Here is a 16,908-nt window from a genome sequence, read left to right on the forward strand (position 1 = left end):
CAAAATAGGGCTTGCCTTGTGAAGCATGTCCTACCCACATCCAGCGTATTTACCTAATCTCCACTTCAGTGGGAAGTTGATTTGTTCTCTCCCACAGTAGGCTGTTGCTGATGGTATCCGGTCAACAGATATTGAGTAAATTGTGTAGGCAATTGTTTATGAATAACTTTGGTGTTTTGATGATGGTCGTAGTCGTTCTCCAAATCTCAGCTCTATACACTAGAACTGTCTTGACTTTCTCATTGAAAGTTCTGACTTTGATGTTGGCTGACAGTCGTTTAGATTTCTATATGTTCTTCAACTGTAGGAATGCTGCCCTTCATTTAACAATCATTGCCTTCACATCTGCATTAGATCCTTTCTGTTTATTGATGATGTTGTCCAGGTACTTTGAACTTTTCACGCCTTCTACGGTTTCTCCATGAAGTGTGATTGGGTTGGTATTTTCCTTGGGTATATTGAGGCCCACTTCTGTATAACCTGATGCTACATTGACTGTCTTCACTTGAATTTGTTGCTGCGTATGAGATAAGGAAGCTTGGTCACCTGCGAAGTCCAAATCGTCTAGTTGCATCCTAGCTGTCCATTGTATTCCGTGCTTCCCCTGAGATACGGATGTCTTCATATTCCGGAAAACAACCAAACAAAAGAGGAAAGGCAAGAGTATGCAGTCTTGTCTGACACTGGTCCTCACTGGGAATGCGTCCGTCAGTTTTCCTCCATGCACAAGATCGCAGTGTAGTCCGTCTTATGAATTCCGTATGATGTCGACGATTTTCCACGGTACACCATATTGTCGAAGATAGTTCCATCAGGTTCTCCTATCCACACTATCAAGCGTTTTCTCATATTCAAGGAAGTTGATGTATAGTGACGAATCCCATTCAATCGAATCTTCTTCAATAGTCCGTTGTGTCGCGATATGATCGATACACAACCAATTCTTACGGAGTCCGACCTGCTGATCGCAATCTTGAGAGTCTACTGAATCTTATCCTGTCTGAGAACACTCTGTTGAAAAGATTTCCTAATACTGATAGTAGTGTGACTTCTCTGCAGTTCTCACACTTGCTCAGATCTCCTTTCCATGGCATCTTGATGAAGAATCCTTCTTTCCAGTGTATCGGTGTCACCTGTCCTTCCTCCCAAATCCTTCTGAATAGAATGTGGAGCATGTTTGCATTCACCTCTATACCTGACTTCAGTGAGTCAGCTAGTATGCTGTCTGGTCCTCCTACTCTCCCATGCTCGATCTGTCTCATGATCATACTGATTTCTCCGATCTTTGGTGTGGCAACATATATAGGAGAGTCTGTAGGTGTTGCTTTGATGTCTGGTGAGTTCATTGTGTCTGATCTATTCACGAAATGTTCAATGTGTTCTACCCACATGTTCCTCTTTTCTTAAATCTCAGTTATTAGCTTGGCTTCTTTGTTGTTGACTGGTCTCTCTGCTTTACTATATTCCCTTACTAGTTTCTTCGTTGGATCATATAGTTGTCCTTAATGTTCTTCTCTTTCAGCTTCTTCCACTTTCATTGCTAGGTCTTTCATGTATTTCTGTTTGTCAGCTCTAATACTCCTCTTCACTTTCTTGTTTGTTTGTATGTTCGATCTATGCCTTGACTTTCTCTGCTCTTGTTTGACTGTTGTTAATTGCTGTATTTTTGTTTTCCTTTTCTTGAATGTTTCTCAAGCTATCTATCTATAGAGATCAACTTTTCATGCAGGTGCTACTTACGGTTAAGCATCTGACACTGAACTGATTGCTTGTTTAGTCCTTTTCCAGTTCTCCATAGCAGTCTCGTCTTCTTTCTGTGGGACTTGTGAGGCATTGAACTTATTACTAAGAGTTATCTTGAATTCGTTGAGTCTATCGGTACCTCAAAGAAAGATTGTATTAAACTTTCATGATACTGTGTACCTAGTTGTCTAATGCTTATTTAGTTTCAACTAGGCCACCACTAGATGGTGGTGATCTGAAACTGTATTAGCTCCTCGTTTTGTTACTACATCTTCCATGGACCTAAATCTTCTGTTGATGCAGATGTGATCGATCTGGTTCTATGTACGGTGATCCGGTGACACCCATTTAGATTTGTGCATGCGTTTGTGGTGGAATACAGTCCCAGGTAAATTTTCAAGTTTCTCACGATTCTCGTTTCTTTCTCCAAGTTCATTCCATCCCAAGATATCTTCATATCCGATTTTATCTATCCCGACTTTTCTTTAACGTCTAGCTTAAGTTAATCAATGATGTAGGTCATTCTCCTCTCCTTGTGTATAGTCTCTCCCTTAGCTACGGTCACGTAGTGGTGAAGAATCCTATACTACGGTAGAACCGCCTACGAGCACTACTCTTTTAGATGGTTCCTCAGCCGATATCAATTCGTGACTTTAACCATTGTCCCTCATCCAAACATTTTGTTGGAAATTAGCAGTTGAACATTCATCATGACTAACACATTGCTAAGATAATTTTTCAGATTTAAACTGCGATTGACTATTTCAGTAAACAAATTCTTACATAGTAAACAGACTGCAATACCCTCGTCTGATTTCCATTCTGTAGAGATTCATACATTATCAACCTACGGCGTAACACCGTTTCGATTATTCATAAACATTTTCTCAGAATAATTTCAGATCCTGTATAGGTATCAACGTATTTTTCTAATCCCTAATTCCTGTCATAATCTATATAGTCTATATATATTTTTTGAAAATATTTTCTCAATAGTCAGTTTCTCCTGTGGATAGTGTTTCTGATGCACTATCTAAAGCCCTTGTAGACCATCTACGTTGATGTTCTATGTCGAAATGATTGGGGGCCTACTATAGTTAGACGAGAATGGTGACGAACCAACTAATGCTGAAGTCACACCTCGCGACCGGCCCTTACGTGGATTGAACCATCGACGCATCAAAGGATAATGGACGCTATGGAGACTGTACAACACAGAAGACGTTATTACAAGAATATATTAGTTAAGGTACAACCACGAAATTACAGAAGTGAAAGAACAACCACTGCCGCGTGGGCCAGTCCATGGCGTACGATTGATTGATGCGCGTTGACTATCCTTGACTTTGACAGGGATCAATGATCTGTTCGATATTCAGTGACCCTACACCCTTAAATTATTTGGTTGTGTGTGATTTTTAAGAGTATTTGAATTACATTGTGAACTAGTAATCCCAGCAATAACGCAATTTCATCCAGAAGTATTAGATGAGCTCAAACGAATGTACTGAGTTTGGAATTCAAAATCCGAAACAGTCATCATTACAAAGAAATCATTGGTCCATATAAACACCATATCTGTCACAGCTTAAATTGGACTGTAAGCGTCTGTAATTCATTGTACGTCTTCTTCTTAAGTTCACCTCACATCTGTTTGACAGTGTATTGGATGCAGACTCTGTATTATCTATAATTCACTCGTTAGTATTTGAATTAACAGCCGAAATTGGATCAGACTCACCTAAGTTCAGAAATTGTGTACAATCACTATGTCGGTTGTGCACTGAAACCACTGATAGCTAGAGCTTGAACCATAGATTTTCCAACACTATCTTCCCCCACGCAAAAATGTTGGGCAGTTACGTCGAAATGTTATAACCGATTTGACGTTCCCAATTTGCATTATCTTCTCGAATCTTACCCATCGATTATTGTGTGTGAGTATTTGGGGATACATACTGATTTATAATTTGAGGTATCCCATCATGTGACTTTCACTTGAACAAAAATTATGGTGCATATTCTTTTTTATTCATACGGACTATGATCACCACTACTATTCGATTACGCGTACAAATATGACTTGGTCATCTAGGCTTGATTCACCTGCGAAATAATCGAATGGAAAACATGCATCTGTCACATACTCTTCAGGATAATCTTGGGCTTGATTTGGATTCTCTGCCTGTGCAAACTGGTTCTCTGATTGCTTCACGATAAATTGCTATTCCCCCTGATTCATCATACCACTAACCAGGGATTCTACTCAACAAATATTTTTCATGAGAATATCCAACATCTGATACAATAACATCAGAAATGTGACTAAAATTCAACTCAGTCGGAACATATTTGTCACATTCATTAATAATACCACTGGAGATAAATCTATTGTGAGGACTACTGACACTTGATATGATATAATAATTTAATTTTTCTGAAGTATTTCCCTCAAACTTATTAAAAGTTTCATTAGAGAATAATGGATCATTAGGAAAATCAGCATCTACCAAAACTGAATCCAGTTTTTGATCATGACTTCACTCATTCAACATATTATTCTCAGAGTTGTAAAAAATTTCATCAGAAATATACTAATTATTATGACAAACCATATCTGGTACAATAACATGAGAAATCTTATATGAAGTTGGTTGATTGGAAACTTTTGAAGATACGATTAGTTTTCTAGTTTGACAACTAGCAACCAGTAACACCTTCTATATTCGAACCTTTCCCCAACCAATCGAAATCAGAAGTCAGATGCGAAGAGATCGGAAAGATATATTTGATACGTTATCAATATATCGAGAAGCGTTTGCTCTAATCTGGCTAACGTAGGAGCTGTGTTCCACGCTGGTTCGAAACGTGATCTGGTACGGATGCATGACCGAAAGCCTTCAGTTAAACAAGTTCACTTTAAAAAATGTGGTCAGCTACACTTTTGTCTCACAGTGATTCTGGGTTTCATTCAACTCTGGACTGCTGTTTGATGTTATACTTCTTCTAGAAGTCTTGGATAAAGATAAGTGATCATTAGAGACATCCACCTAGGTAGAATCACAATAGCAAATTTTAGCATTAGTTTCAGCGAGATGAATTTCCCGCGCTATTTAAAAAGGACAGTGGTATTTTTCCTCGTTGAGTAAATTCTATTGTTTTGATCGTTATTAACGTATCAAGACTACTGTTTTTATACTTTGATTGAATTTATTTCAGTTAAAGTATCCTATTAGAGTATCATTTTTGGTATCCTAAATAGTTTTATCGTCGGTACTCCAGAGTACCTCTGTTTTTCTATTGTGTCTGTTAGTACTTTAGTCCTAACTATTTATAGTTTTTTTCTACTTATAGTCAACACTCACTTTCGCATCCTAAAATGACTGAAAGATGCAACAAAAGCATTTGCCACCGCCCAGGATGTCGATATCCTGTTGATAGCGGCATGCAGTGCGATGAGTGCAAAGGTTGGTACCACGAAGTTTGCACAAATCTAACACCTGCAGCTTTCAAGCGGTTCAGTAAAAATGGGTGCGTATGGCTATGTCAACAGTGCTGTTTGGATGCAAATAGCCTGTTAACCGAGGCCATCTCAATAGTAAATGCCGCAAAAAAGTGTCTCGGCAAGCGCGGTCGGGATACATCAGTCAGAACTCAATCTGTCGACACGCAGATTGACACAAGGCAGGCCCAAGTGAGTCCAAACAATGCCGACCCACACTCTACAAAGGAGGAAGAACATCCTCCAAAGGGGTCTAACACAACCAGAAACTCGCGCAAAAAAGTCTCTTCTGTCCCTCGTATCAAAAATGGTGCCCAGAAGGGAACTTCCGGAAACCGAAACCGCAAGGCTCGATCGGTTTCCAGCGCGAAAGATGACCCAATCTCCCAAGTCGTCCTGAACCTTCCGGAATCCCACAGTACGCCTGACGCGACTGTGGTTACCACTCCAAAGAACGTTGGCGATTGGGTACGGGTCGTAAGAAAAAAACGCCAAAATGACGTAAAAGGAAATCATACCCCCACCAAAAGGGTCGACAAGCCGAGGTCTGATCACAGCGACAGATCAGTCATTCTCCATAGAGTCAAGGAGAGTGACAGCTTAGAACCGAAAGCTCGTTTTGAGCATGACATTGTGTTGATAAAACAACTACTCAACCAAGTTATGCCCAAAAACATCCCCGGAGTCACCTTGCTAAAGGTGTATAGACTAGGAAATCTAGCGCATCTGAAACCAAATCAATCTAGACTACTTAAAGTCGTTTTCAAATCCCCGAACGAACGCGACTTAATCTTAGAAAATGGACATAAATTAAAGGGTTCAGGAGTTTTTCTCCGTAAGGACTTACCGTTGGCGGACCGTGTTAAAAGACGGGAAGCCGAAAAGGAACTACAGCTCAGATTAGACGCTGGCGAAAAAGACCTGAAAATTGTAAATTTTCGGGTTGTGAGGCTTCGACAGAGGATGATGCCGAAGCCACTCTGGGTGAAGCACGAGGCCACCTAAATAGGCTTCGGATCTGTTATACCAACGCCCGGAGCTTACTAAATAAGCTACCGGAACTAGGTGTACAGATTGACTCAACTAGGCCAGACATAATCGCAGTCACAGAAACATGGCTGACGCCGTCTATAGATAGTAGGGAACTTGATTTCGAGGGTTTTACATTAGTAAGGGCCGACAGAACACAAACGCGTAAAGGAGGGGGAGTAGCTCTATTCATTAGGAATGCTATCCCATTCACCATTATCGACAGTGTATCCCATGAGAGTGGGACGTATGAATTAGTTAGCTGCCGCCTGAAATGCAGGGGACAAGAGTTGCTACTTAGTTTGATCTATCGCAGTCCAAGCTGTGAGGCAAACGAGGTCCTGCTAAGCAGTCTCAACACTTTATCACGAAGTGATCGATGTCTAATCCTAGGGGACTTCAATGCACCCATGGTGGACTGGGGAAATCTGCGGACTGAATCGTCAGCAAATTCCTTCGAACAGGAACTAGTTGATGCGGTAATCACATGTGCCCCAGTGCAACACGTGAAGGAAGCAACGAGGTACGACCCGGGTTCTGCATCATCCTTACTAGATCTTATATTGACTCATTATGAGGATGATGTTGCAAACCTGGATTACATGCCGCCCCTAGGCAAAAGTGATCATGCAGTTTTAAGCTTTGACTTCCATATAACTGTCGATCACGAGTACGCTTCAGCTCAATCCAGACCTAACGTCTGGAAAGCAAACATACCAGACATCATGAAATCAGCATCATCAGTAGATTGGAAAATAGACCCAGAGTCATCAATCGAAACGGCTTGGGACATATTCCGGAATTTATACTTAGAAGTTACCGCCCCCCACATCCCTTGGACTACACCTAAGAGAACGAGAAACTCCCCACCGTGGTTCAGTAGGGAGGTTCGCATCCTTCTCCGTAAAAGAAGGAAAATGTGGGACAGATTTAGGTTACTGGGGACTGACGAGGCAAAATCTCAGTATCAAAAGGCTCGAAATACCTGTGCCTCAACCCTCCGTAAGGCCAGAAAGCTGTACGAAGAGAAAATCGTTAGGGAATCCATAGAATGCCCTAAACGCTTGTATTCGTATATAAACCAAAGGACAAAAAGAAGAAGAAATGTTCCTTCACTATGGGGAGACAGTACTGCCACATCACTAGTGGAGGACGACTTTGGCAAAGCTCAAGTATTCTCTAAATACTTTAGCGATGTATACACCATAGAAACACCCTTCTCACCAGTCCATGAAAATCCCCCCACACAAGCACTGGACAGCGTAACCATTAAAGAACTCGATGTCTTTGGTCTGCTAGTTAAGCTTGACATAGGTAAATCCACTGGACCCGATGAACTGCATCCTAGGTTACTGAAGGAATTAGCTAACTTTGTTGCGAACCCTTTAAGTGTATGTTTTAATCTATCCGTAACCCAGGGTCGTCTACCAAAAGACTGGAAGAACGCCATAGTAAGTCCAGTCTTCAAAACAGGTACAAAACATAAGCCTGAGAATTACCGACCAATTAGCCTAACTAGTGTGGTTGTTAAAATCTTAGAAAAGATTATTCGGAAGGAGCTGTTCAAGTATCTCGATGAAAACCGGCTCCTCTCCGAAAAGCAGCATGGTTTTAGAACAGGTTACTCTTGTCTCACAAACTTATTAGTCGCTCGTGAAAGCTGGTGCGCTCTTAAGGACCAAAAATTACCTATAGACGTAGCTTACATCGATTTCAGCAAAGCTTTCGACAAAGTTCCGCATAACCGGCTATTATATAAGCTAAGGAATGTCGGGATTGGAGGCAATCTATTGATGTGGATAAAAGACTTCCTGGTTGGGCGTCAACAAAGAGTAAGGGTGAACTCCAAGTTGTCTAGCTGGGAAACTGTGCTTAGTGGAGTCCCCCAGGGTACAGTTTTGGGGCCAGTGTTATTCCTCCTGTACGTAAATGATCTCCCTCGTCTACTATCGTCATCGGTCTTACTCTATGCTGATGATGTCAAGATATGGAGAGCGATACAAAGCAAGGGCGATAGCTTAGAACTTCAAAATGACCTGGAGAGATTATCTGAATGGTCCCAAACCTGGCAATTGCCGATAAACACTTCCAAGTGTATTGTGATGCATATTGGCCACCAGGGTACAGATACATACACGATGAATAACACTGAGTTACCTATTGTCCAGGCACACAATGACTTAGGCGTCATCGTTAGTCAAGACTTAAAGACTACTGCACACTGCCGTGCAATAGCCGCCAAAGGTTTTAGGACTTTATGGTCCATACGCAGGGCTTTTAGGCATCTTGACGCTAAAACGTTTCTGACTTTGTATACAGTGTTCGTACGCCCTAAACTTGAGTACTGCATACAAGCAGCTAGCCCCTGCCTAAAAAAAGACAGTGAACTCTTGGAAAGGGTTCAGAGAACAGCAACTAGGCTGATTCCCGGAATAGCGAAGCTCCCGTATGGTATTAGACTGACCAAGCTAAACCTATTCCCGCTGTCATATAGAAGAATCAGAGGCGACTTGATTACAGTTTTCAAATTGCTTAATGACAAATTTGCACCTGATATGCCCTCATTTTTCTTGTCTTCCAAAACAGAAAATCTACGAGGACACTCCAAAAAAGTTCACAAGCCCCGAACGAATTACTTGTCAGCTGACTACCGACTTTCCCATCGAATAATCAACGAGTGGAATTCATTACCTCAGCACGTGGTTGAGGCTCCATCCGTCGACTCCTTCAAAAGAAAGTTGGATCAGCTGAGAGACCATCATCGCCAGGACTAACACAGGCCATCAAGCCTCCTGTCCTTTCCAAACTGAAACTGAATAGTAGTATTACAAACTGACTGAATGTGTCCAGTTTTACCACATTTAAAGCACTTAGAATTACGAAATACATATGAATTACATGGGTGGAACTTGCCACAGAACAAGCATTTACCAAACTTGTGCTCATCTTCGTGAACTGTTTCACAACTCAATGAATTTTTATTTGAATAACTTTGATTACGTATTGGACTGCGACGACGTAGTAAAGTAGTGGAATCCCTGATGTTCTGGCGAGTCATTTCATCGAATTTTTCTGCTTAACCGCATTCAAAATTTGTATGCTTCACATAGTCCAACAGTAGTTGCTTGAGAGTTGCATAAGGGAGTGAAATTGGCTTGTCTGGAAATGCCAATCTTTATTTAGCTGTATTCTTCTTTTCTGATGAACGTAAGGAATTGAGCCACAATATTAGAATCCTCAATATCTTCCTAGGTCATAGCCTAGATTTCGAACCTCTCTATGAAATCCTCAAAAGCAATAAAATCTGAATGTATATCCAACCGTTCCATCACAGGCTCTATCGCGACGCAAATGTGATGTTTAAGAGTATTTGCATTATGGTATAAACTTGTAAGCCCAGCAATAACGCGATTTCATCAAGAAGTATCAGATGAGCACGAGCGAATGCATCGCACTTGGAATTCAAAAACAAACAGTCATCAATACAAGGTAATCATTGGTTCATTCAAATACCACATAGGTCCACATGTTTCTTTTCGATTGAGGATGGAATGCAATGTAACCATTGCAACAATTCATATCACGTGTTCACTGGAATCATATCAGCTGCATATTAAAAGTTTTGCGAGCCGCTATCATGTTGACTGTGAAAAGCATGCTGCTCTTCAAAGCCTCAGCTAAGTGTTGAGACGATTGTGATGCTAATCATAACTAGAGTGTTGCATCCAAATGAACAATCAGCAGCAGATAACTAGCTGTCACATTCCGAAGAGGCGGTGGGTGTTATCATGAGTTCAATCTTATATAGAATTGAAACCATCAAGGTGGATCACAAACACACAGATGTACGCATAGTTACAATGAAAAATGAAAGTCAAACTAAGGAGAAACAAATTATAGGGAGCTGTAAAATACATTAGTCAGTGATTGTAGCTGCAATTTGTGCAAACCAATCATTGACATTACTTTGTTTATTAATCAAATGATCTACACCTCTCAAACTTTGAGGAAGTAAAGAAACATAGTGAGACCTGCATATCTTACGCCAATTCGGACTACAGGAAAGAGATTTCAGAAAATAAAGCCTCTCCATTTATCGAACGGATCTCGCAAAGAGGTTAGTCGTTCTTCGTAGGTCCCGAAAAGGACTTAAAAACAAGGTTTATAGAATAGGACAAAAAAGGATTCTGAAAGTACGCAGGTAAGCTTTCTCTTAAGAGATACATTTGCTTCTACTGCCAAAAGAAACCCAAATAAAATTCATGCGGACTTGATCCAGAATATGTCTTTCAGGATCTCAGCCTAGTAGATAATGTTAAGAGACCATCGGGAAAGGTAGAAATAAATGAGCGCCTTCGAAATGATGAAAGAAACCTTATACTTGAAGGTCTTCACACTGTAAAACTTCGGAGCAAAATGACACCTAAACCACTATTGGTGTTACGGGAACTTTCTGCACAGAATTAAAAGTATTCTACACAGTTCCTCGCAGCTAACTATATTATATAGAGGAGTTAAAAACACATGGTGGACACTTAAAACCCTGATATCATTGCCATGTCAGACACATGGTCTACGTCAGGATGTATGGGTAGTGAAATCATTTTCTTGGTTTCTACTTCCGTACGGCTCAAATCGAAAACTGACGGAGCGGTGGGGTTACACCTTACATGAAAAACACCATTAAACATACTATCTATGGAGACGCTGGTACATGACTGAGGAACATGCGAACTGGTACACTGCCGGCCAAAATGTAAAGGTTAGGACATTGAATTAGTTGCAGTACACCGCAGCCCAGAATATGTGGTGAATGACTTCCACCAAAATAAACTTAAGCCCCGGCCAAATATTTTGTAATAGCTTTATGGTAGATGACCTTAATGCACCCCCTATAAATCGGGGAATTTCAGGAGTGGGGTCATCTCCTCCTGCCCAAAGGGAGAAATGAACATGCGAACATCTTATTCAAGTCTGAATGATATGGTCTGTCAAGCAGTTGCGCCGGCCAGTCGTAACATATGGTAGACATACGTAAATGTGACCAACTCTGGAACCTCGACCGAAAAATTGACCGGGACATATCAGTAGAAGAGATGTGGATTCATTTCCGTCAGTTATATAGTCAAGTGACTAGTCCACCTTTACCCTGGACAGTCCTAAGACAGGAAAAGCACGACTAACTCAGAATAGACCGGAATATTCGACGTTCACTATGACAAAAGGAAAAATGTTGGGACGTCGCAATCAGCCTTTACATAGTAAATACTACGGAACGCAATAGGTCGGTACAAAATAACCGCATGAGAACAGTTTGGCGAAAATATGAAAAGCAGTTGGCCTAATCTGTAATCAAGCAGTCGAAGAGACTGTTCCCGCACGTAAATTAAAGAACGAAGACGTAGCATTGAATTCCTAACCTAATTACAGAGGAGAATGGATCACTAATGATAGAGGGAGATCAGGACTAAGCAGAATCCATGGCAAACTATTTTCGGACAGTTTTTATTCGGGAGCCTCTTCTTGACTAAGAACTAGACCCAAATACTAAGTCAAAAAATCGGCTGCCGATCATGATCTTTGGTCGTGACGATGTACCCAAGACCCTTCGAACTTCAGACATGGAAAAATCAACAGAACCAGACGAACTATACACTGAACTCTTGACACAAATAGCACAATATATTGCTGCAACACTTACTATGTTATTCAATATGTCAGTTGGCCAGGGTTTTACCTACCGACTAGAAGGATGCAGTTGTCACTGTGATTCATAAAACAGGACCAATATAATTCCCATCAAACTAAAGACCTATCAGCCTCACCAGTGTTGTAGTTAAAATACCGGAAAGGACCATTACAAGTTCAGTATTGATTGTTAACTATTATTTTGTGTCCCAGAAAATTGTTCAGACATGCCAACTTAGTCAAAAGCTGGCAAGGTATATAATCCAGAAGTAGATTTGGAAAAATGGAAGTTTGGTATCATTATGTTTCGAAGGCTGGACGGCCTAGATACTGCTCCGTACTATTCATATCTAACTCGGGACTAGTTGCGGAAGCTATGACCCAACAACTCAAAGTTACTATTAAATAATCAAATGTACTGAACAGACTTAAAGCCATTGACCAACGATATCTTCCATAATATTAAATTTGGGAATCAATACGAAACTAACTTTCAAACTCAACCGAAATTCCTAGAAAAGGATGGTGAAATGAGTAACGGACTTGCGCCCCACTGGCAATACTGTGATAAACGTTAAAGATCAGTTTTATTCGAAATACTGTGATGAGAACACCTTGGGAACCCTCGCAATGACAATACAAGCCAATAACTATAGGTATATCAAAACTAGGTACAGAAAACAAGTAAACAAAGTTGAGTGAAACTTGATTAGTCTAATGGTTTCCGAACTCCAACTGTGCAATAAAGTCAATAATAGTTTTAAAAACAGGTTACCATAACCATCGTTAACAAAAGAGAGGGCCAGCGATGATTCTGTTTTGCATAGTGAAAATACTAAAGTAGAATTATGAAATACACGTATTCAAGGTTATCTTCAAAGTTGACTTCAAAAAATATTGTTAACAGGAATGATATTATAAAAAAGCGACATATAAGAGAACGACCGACGTGAAGTTTTTCTAAGAATCGAAAAAGTTTTGTAAGTCCCAGATACGCTGAAGTTTACGAATACCACAGATAAAAACCACACAACTGAATAACACATAAAAGGGGAATAGTAATCATTTGAAAGAAATACTGAGCATTCTTGAAATATTCGGTGTTTAGGAGAAAAAATCAAAAAGTTATTAGCGCATATTAGAGCTAAATGTGATGAAATGAAGAGTATCTATAACTGGGACTTATTTTGTAAGGCTGTGTGTACTTCTTGAACTAAACGCCGACGTTTTTCCTCTTCTGAGGCAGGTACGATAGAACGTAATGAATCAACAATATTTTTTGTTGTACCGAAATATACTTCATTGAGCGTTGAGCGGATTGAGTTTTCAACATCCTAGAAGTAGAATGGAAGAACGAAATGAATGTTTTGTCCTAGTTAAAGGTTGAAAAAATAAAACTCCAACACAATTAATAAAGTGTTCTATTGTGGACAAAAGGATTTTTTCTTCTGGGATTGACTACCATTGAAGTTAAATTGCATATCTTGTTTACATGCTTTGTCGATCAGGAGCGTGTTCAAAATGCGAAATCATTCAAAGCTATTTATATCTTCATATTAACTAGACGCTTGATAATCTGGCATTGGATTTTGTGACAGTATAGGGTTAACTGCCACTTGTAAATTAATTTCATCCAAAGAACGCTCTCAAAAAGCGGGTGTATCAAGTAACTGAGAACCGGATACGAAACAGAACAGTGGTGAATCAAACGAACTCAGTTTGATAACATTTATATGTTGATAAGCAAAGATGATGGTGATCAGCAGTGGAAGCTAATATGCGCGTCTCGTCTCATTTGGATTCAACAGCTCAGTGGGTAACGCGATGGCGTTTGAACCGAACGGCACTGGGTTCGAGTCCCGAAGTGAACATCAACTCTGGAGCAGATACATCAGGCTGATGAGTCACAAATGGGACGAAACGTACGTCTTGGATTCCACTGATCAATTGCGGTCCTAAACATCAATAAGAAGATTCAAGCAGTCAATACAAAAATGGATTCATAAGTTGATTTGGGAAAATTTAGCATTATTTGAGACTCAGTAGTGCTAAACCGCTGGTGTTTTCAAATTATTTATAATGTCTTATATTACATTCGGTTGAGTAACCTCTTAAAAATTATAGAATACGTGTAAGTTGTGAGCACTCTATTACAGAAGCATACACGAACTACTGAGCGATCAACGAGGATGTTCGATACAAAACACTAGGTAAGCGTAATAAACTTGTTGTTGTTTTGGAGTCTCATCGATCATAAAACAACGTTTAGTATTTAAAATATTTTAGTCCTTTCTACTTTTTTAACTATACAACTTTTTAATCACAACTGGCATAATTAAGGATGAATGATTAACTTCACATGGATAATATCAGGTGTTATGTTAGCTATGTCTATACGTGAAGTGACTTACCAGATTTTACTTCAGCCGTTCCTTACTCCTACTCAGTCTGATCTTCGCAATGCTTTCCTTTATTTAATTATTCCCTTTATAAGCATGACTGTTATTCATAATTATTCATTTTGTTGCACTTCCTATAGTTATTTACCGTGTTTTACCACTCATGATTCTGGTCAACTTTATTTATGCCATATTCTTAGATTAATTATGTTAATTTACGTTTCAGAAACATAATGTACGAAAGGCAGTCTTACTTGTTACGCTAGGACACTGAGTCGAGAGTATTATAGAGAGTGCTTGTAATAGAAACCAGTGGGGAAAACAAATACTACACTCTATATAAAAGACAAGAATCTCTTGTGATTCTATATAGAGCCGTAACAGAAAGGAATTCCATGATTATTTTCTTTATTCAAAATCAGTACGCAAAATATGGTCTTGTAAAACAGTACCAATTCAATTCTAGTTTCTTTAGAAGATATATGTACCCATAGAGCACCATCACAAGTGAATGTAAGTAGAGACTAGTTAGTATCACTAACTTATCTAAGAAAATAGATGATTAAGATAATATACTGAACAGAATGTAGAACAATGGTAAGTACTAATAATCTTCCCAAAAATATGAAACCATAGAAGTTGATGCTCCCAGACAACGTAAGCTGTGATTCGCTAGAGAGAGAAGATAGACATGACCTTGCGTGCTATGCATAATGGACTAATTTCATAGTCTAAATGATTGTCTTCCACTCTGCATACGTGTCAATACACTTTTGTTTTCGATATCTGATTTTCAATTAACGATAGGTTAAAAGTAACTATCTCTCTCTCTCCTCTCTTCGCCTGTTACTCCCAATGGAGCATAGGCCGCCGACCAGCTTTCTCCAAATGAATGATTTTTTCTGGTTAGCGTTTTTTTTAGCGAGTTGATTTTCTACGGGATGGGGTCGCTAACCCCATGCCCAACCCTCCTCCTTTACCCGGGCTTGGGACCTGCAGTAACCCCCAGAGGAGCTACAGGCGGAGTTTAAAAAAAGTAACTATGGTTACGTGATTTTATCCCTCTTATAGATAGTATTTAAACTCTACCAGGTTACATATTATCGCTTTTCACATTACAACTTAAACAATATGACAAGTGTTTATCATATTTTTGGATAGTGATTAGCAGAGAACTTACTAACTGAGGGTGTCCAGATCCCAGTGCTGATACACACATTGAAATTCGAACACACTTGACGACTAATAAAAAGGGTTACTAGATTTGACTCCTAACCATCGTTTACAGACATAATAGACTATTAAATGAAGGTAATATCGAGACAACTGCACAAGGAGCTTATAGCCCAATACAGACTGATCAAATTCAGTTTTGAACTTTAATAACAAGAAAGTACAAGCCCTTATGAGTACTAACACGACAAACCGTCATATGGACAAGTTCATTAATCATGAATACTATAGACCTATCAGTAGTTTAATTAAAAATTGTTGTGAAAATTATGCTCTTATAACAGTAAACATGAACAAAGAACTAATCAATGTTAACGACTTCAATGGAATTTAAATTTAACAAGATATACAAGTCTAAATACAAAATGTTATTCAACTAATGATAATTACACTTCTATAATTAAAGGTATAATAGACCCAAACTGTAAAAAGTAAAACCTTAGCTATTAAAGTGTAAATGCCCCTCATTTAAGAATATTATTTTCAAGCAATTAGTCCCTTTGATAAATTTCGATAATGTAATGAGAAGACGAAGATTATCAGACCTACTGTAGCCTTGGTAGAGAAAAAGCCTGTCTACATCACCTTACCATTTAGAGGTGATTCAAATAGCCTTTTATTGAAACAAAGGCTTAAATCTGTTATCAACAAAACGTATTGTGCTGCGAAAGTCATAATCAAGGAAAGAACGAGGTCCATGCTTCATTCAAAACCTAAAAGACATGAAAACGATTGTGTCACATCCCACTGCGTTTACCAATTTAAATGTGTGTGTGGTCACACATACATAGGGAGGAGCAGTCGTGATCTGAAAATTAGGGTGGGTGAACATGTACCAAAATGGTTGCGAAAACAAATACAGTCGAATGACCCAATAAGAGTAGAGGATAAACATCCATCATCCTCTATTGCTAAACATATGATCGAAACAGGTCATAAGGTTTATCCTGACTCGGCTTTTGTTGTGTTGTTTAAAAGTGTAAAAGGGCGTATACTAAAGTTTATTGAAGCCTTAGCCATACGAAAATTCAAACCCCCTTTGTGTATTCAAAAACAGTTTGTTCTCTCTTTAAACCTACCCTGGTAATATATGCTTATTATCCAGAGTGATTAGGTGTCAAATTGGAATAACATTGGTTGACATTAGAATCACTGCACGTATAATCCCCTACCCCCCTTTTTTTGGAAATTAAAGGATATGAAAAAAATTTAGCAATTGGTGATTGGTGAATTTGTTTTTGAAAGTGTTTGCTCAAGTGCAAATGAACAAACATTTTGTCACCTGTAATAATTTTTTAATTGGCTGTAAATGGT

At 39.2% G+C, this 16,908-nt stretch overlaps 1 protein-coding gene across 1 annotated transcript; it reads right to left on the reverse strand.

The window, feature by feature from the left end:
- Positions 1–12,554: 12,554 nt before the first annotated feature.
- Smp_100370 (putative f-actin capping protein beta subunit) lies at positions 12,555–13,296 on the reverse strand (the record flags this gene model as incomplete). The annotated part of the gene is made up of 1 exon (XM_018795667.1): positions 12,555–13,296. A coding segment is annotated over one exon (165 nt), but the record flags the coding sequence as incomplete, so codon positions are not given.
- Between the last annotated feature and the right edge of the window lie 3,612 nt (positions 13,297–16,908).

The sequence above is a fragment of the Schistosoma mansoni genome, chromosome 2 (assembly GCF_000237925.1).
Source record: "Schistosoma mansoni strain Puerto Rico chromosome 2, complete genome".
NCBI classification, from domain to species: Eukaryota; Metazoa; Platyhelminthes; class Trematoda; order Strigeidida; family Schistosomatidae; genus Schistosoma; species Schistosoma mansoni.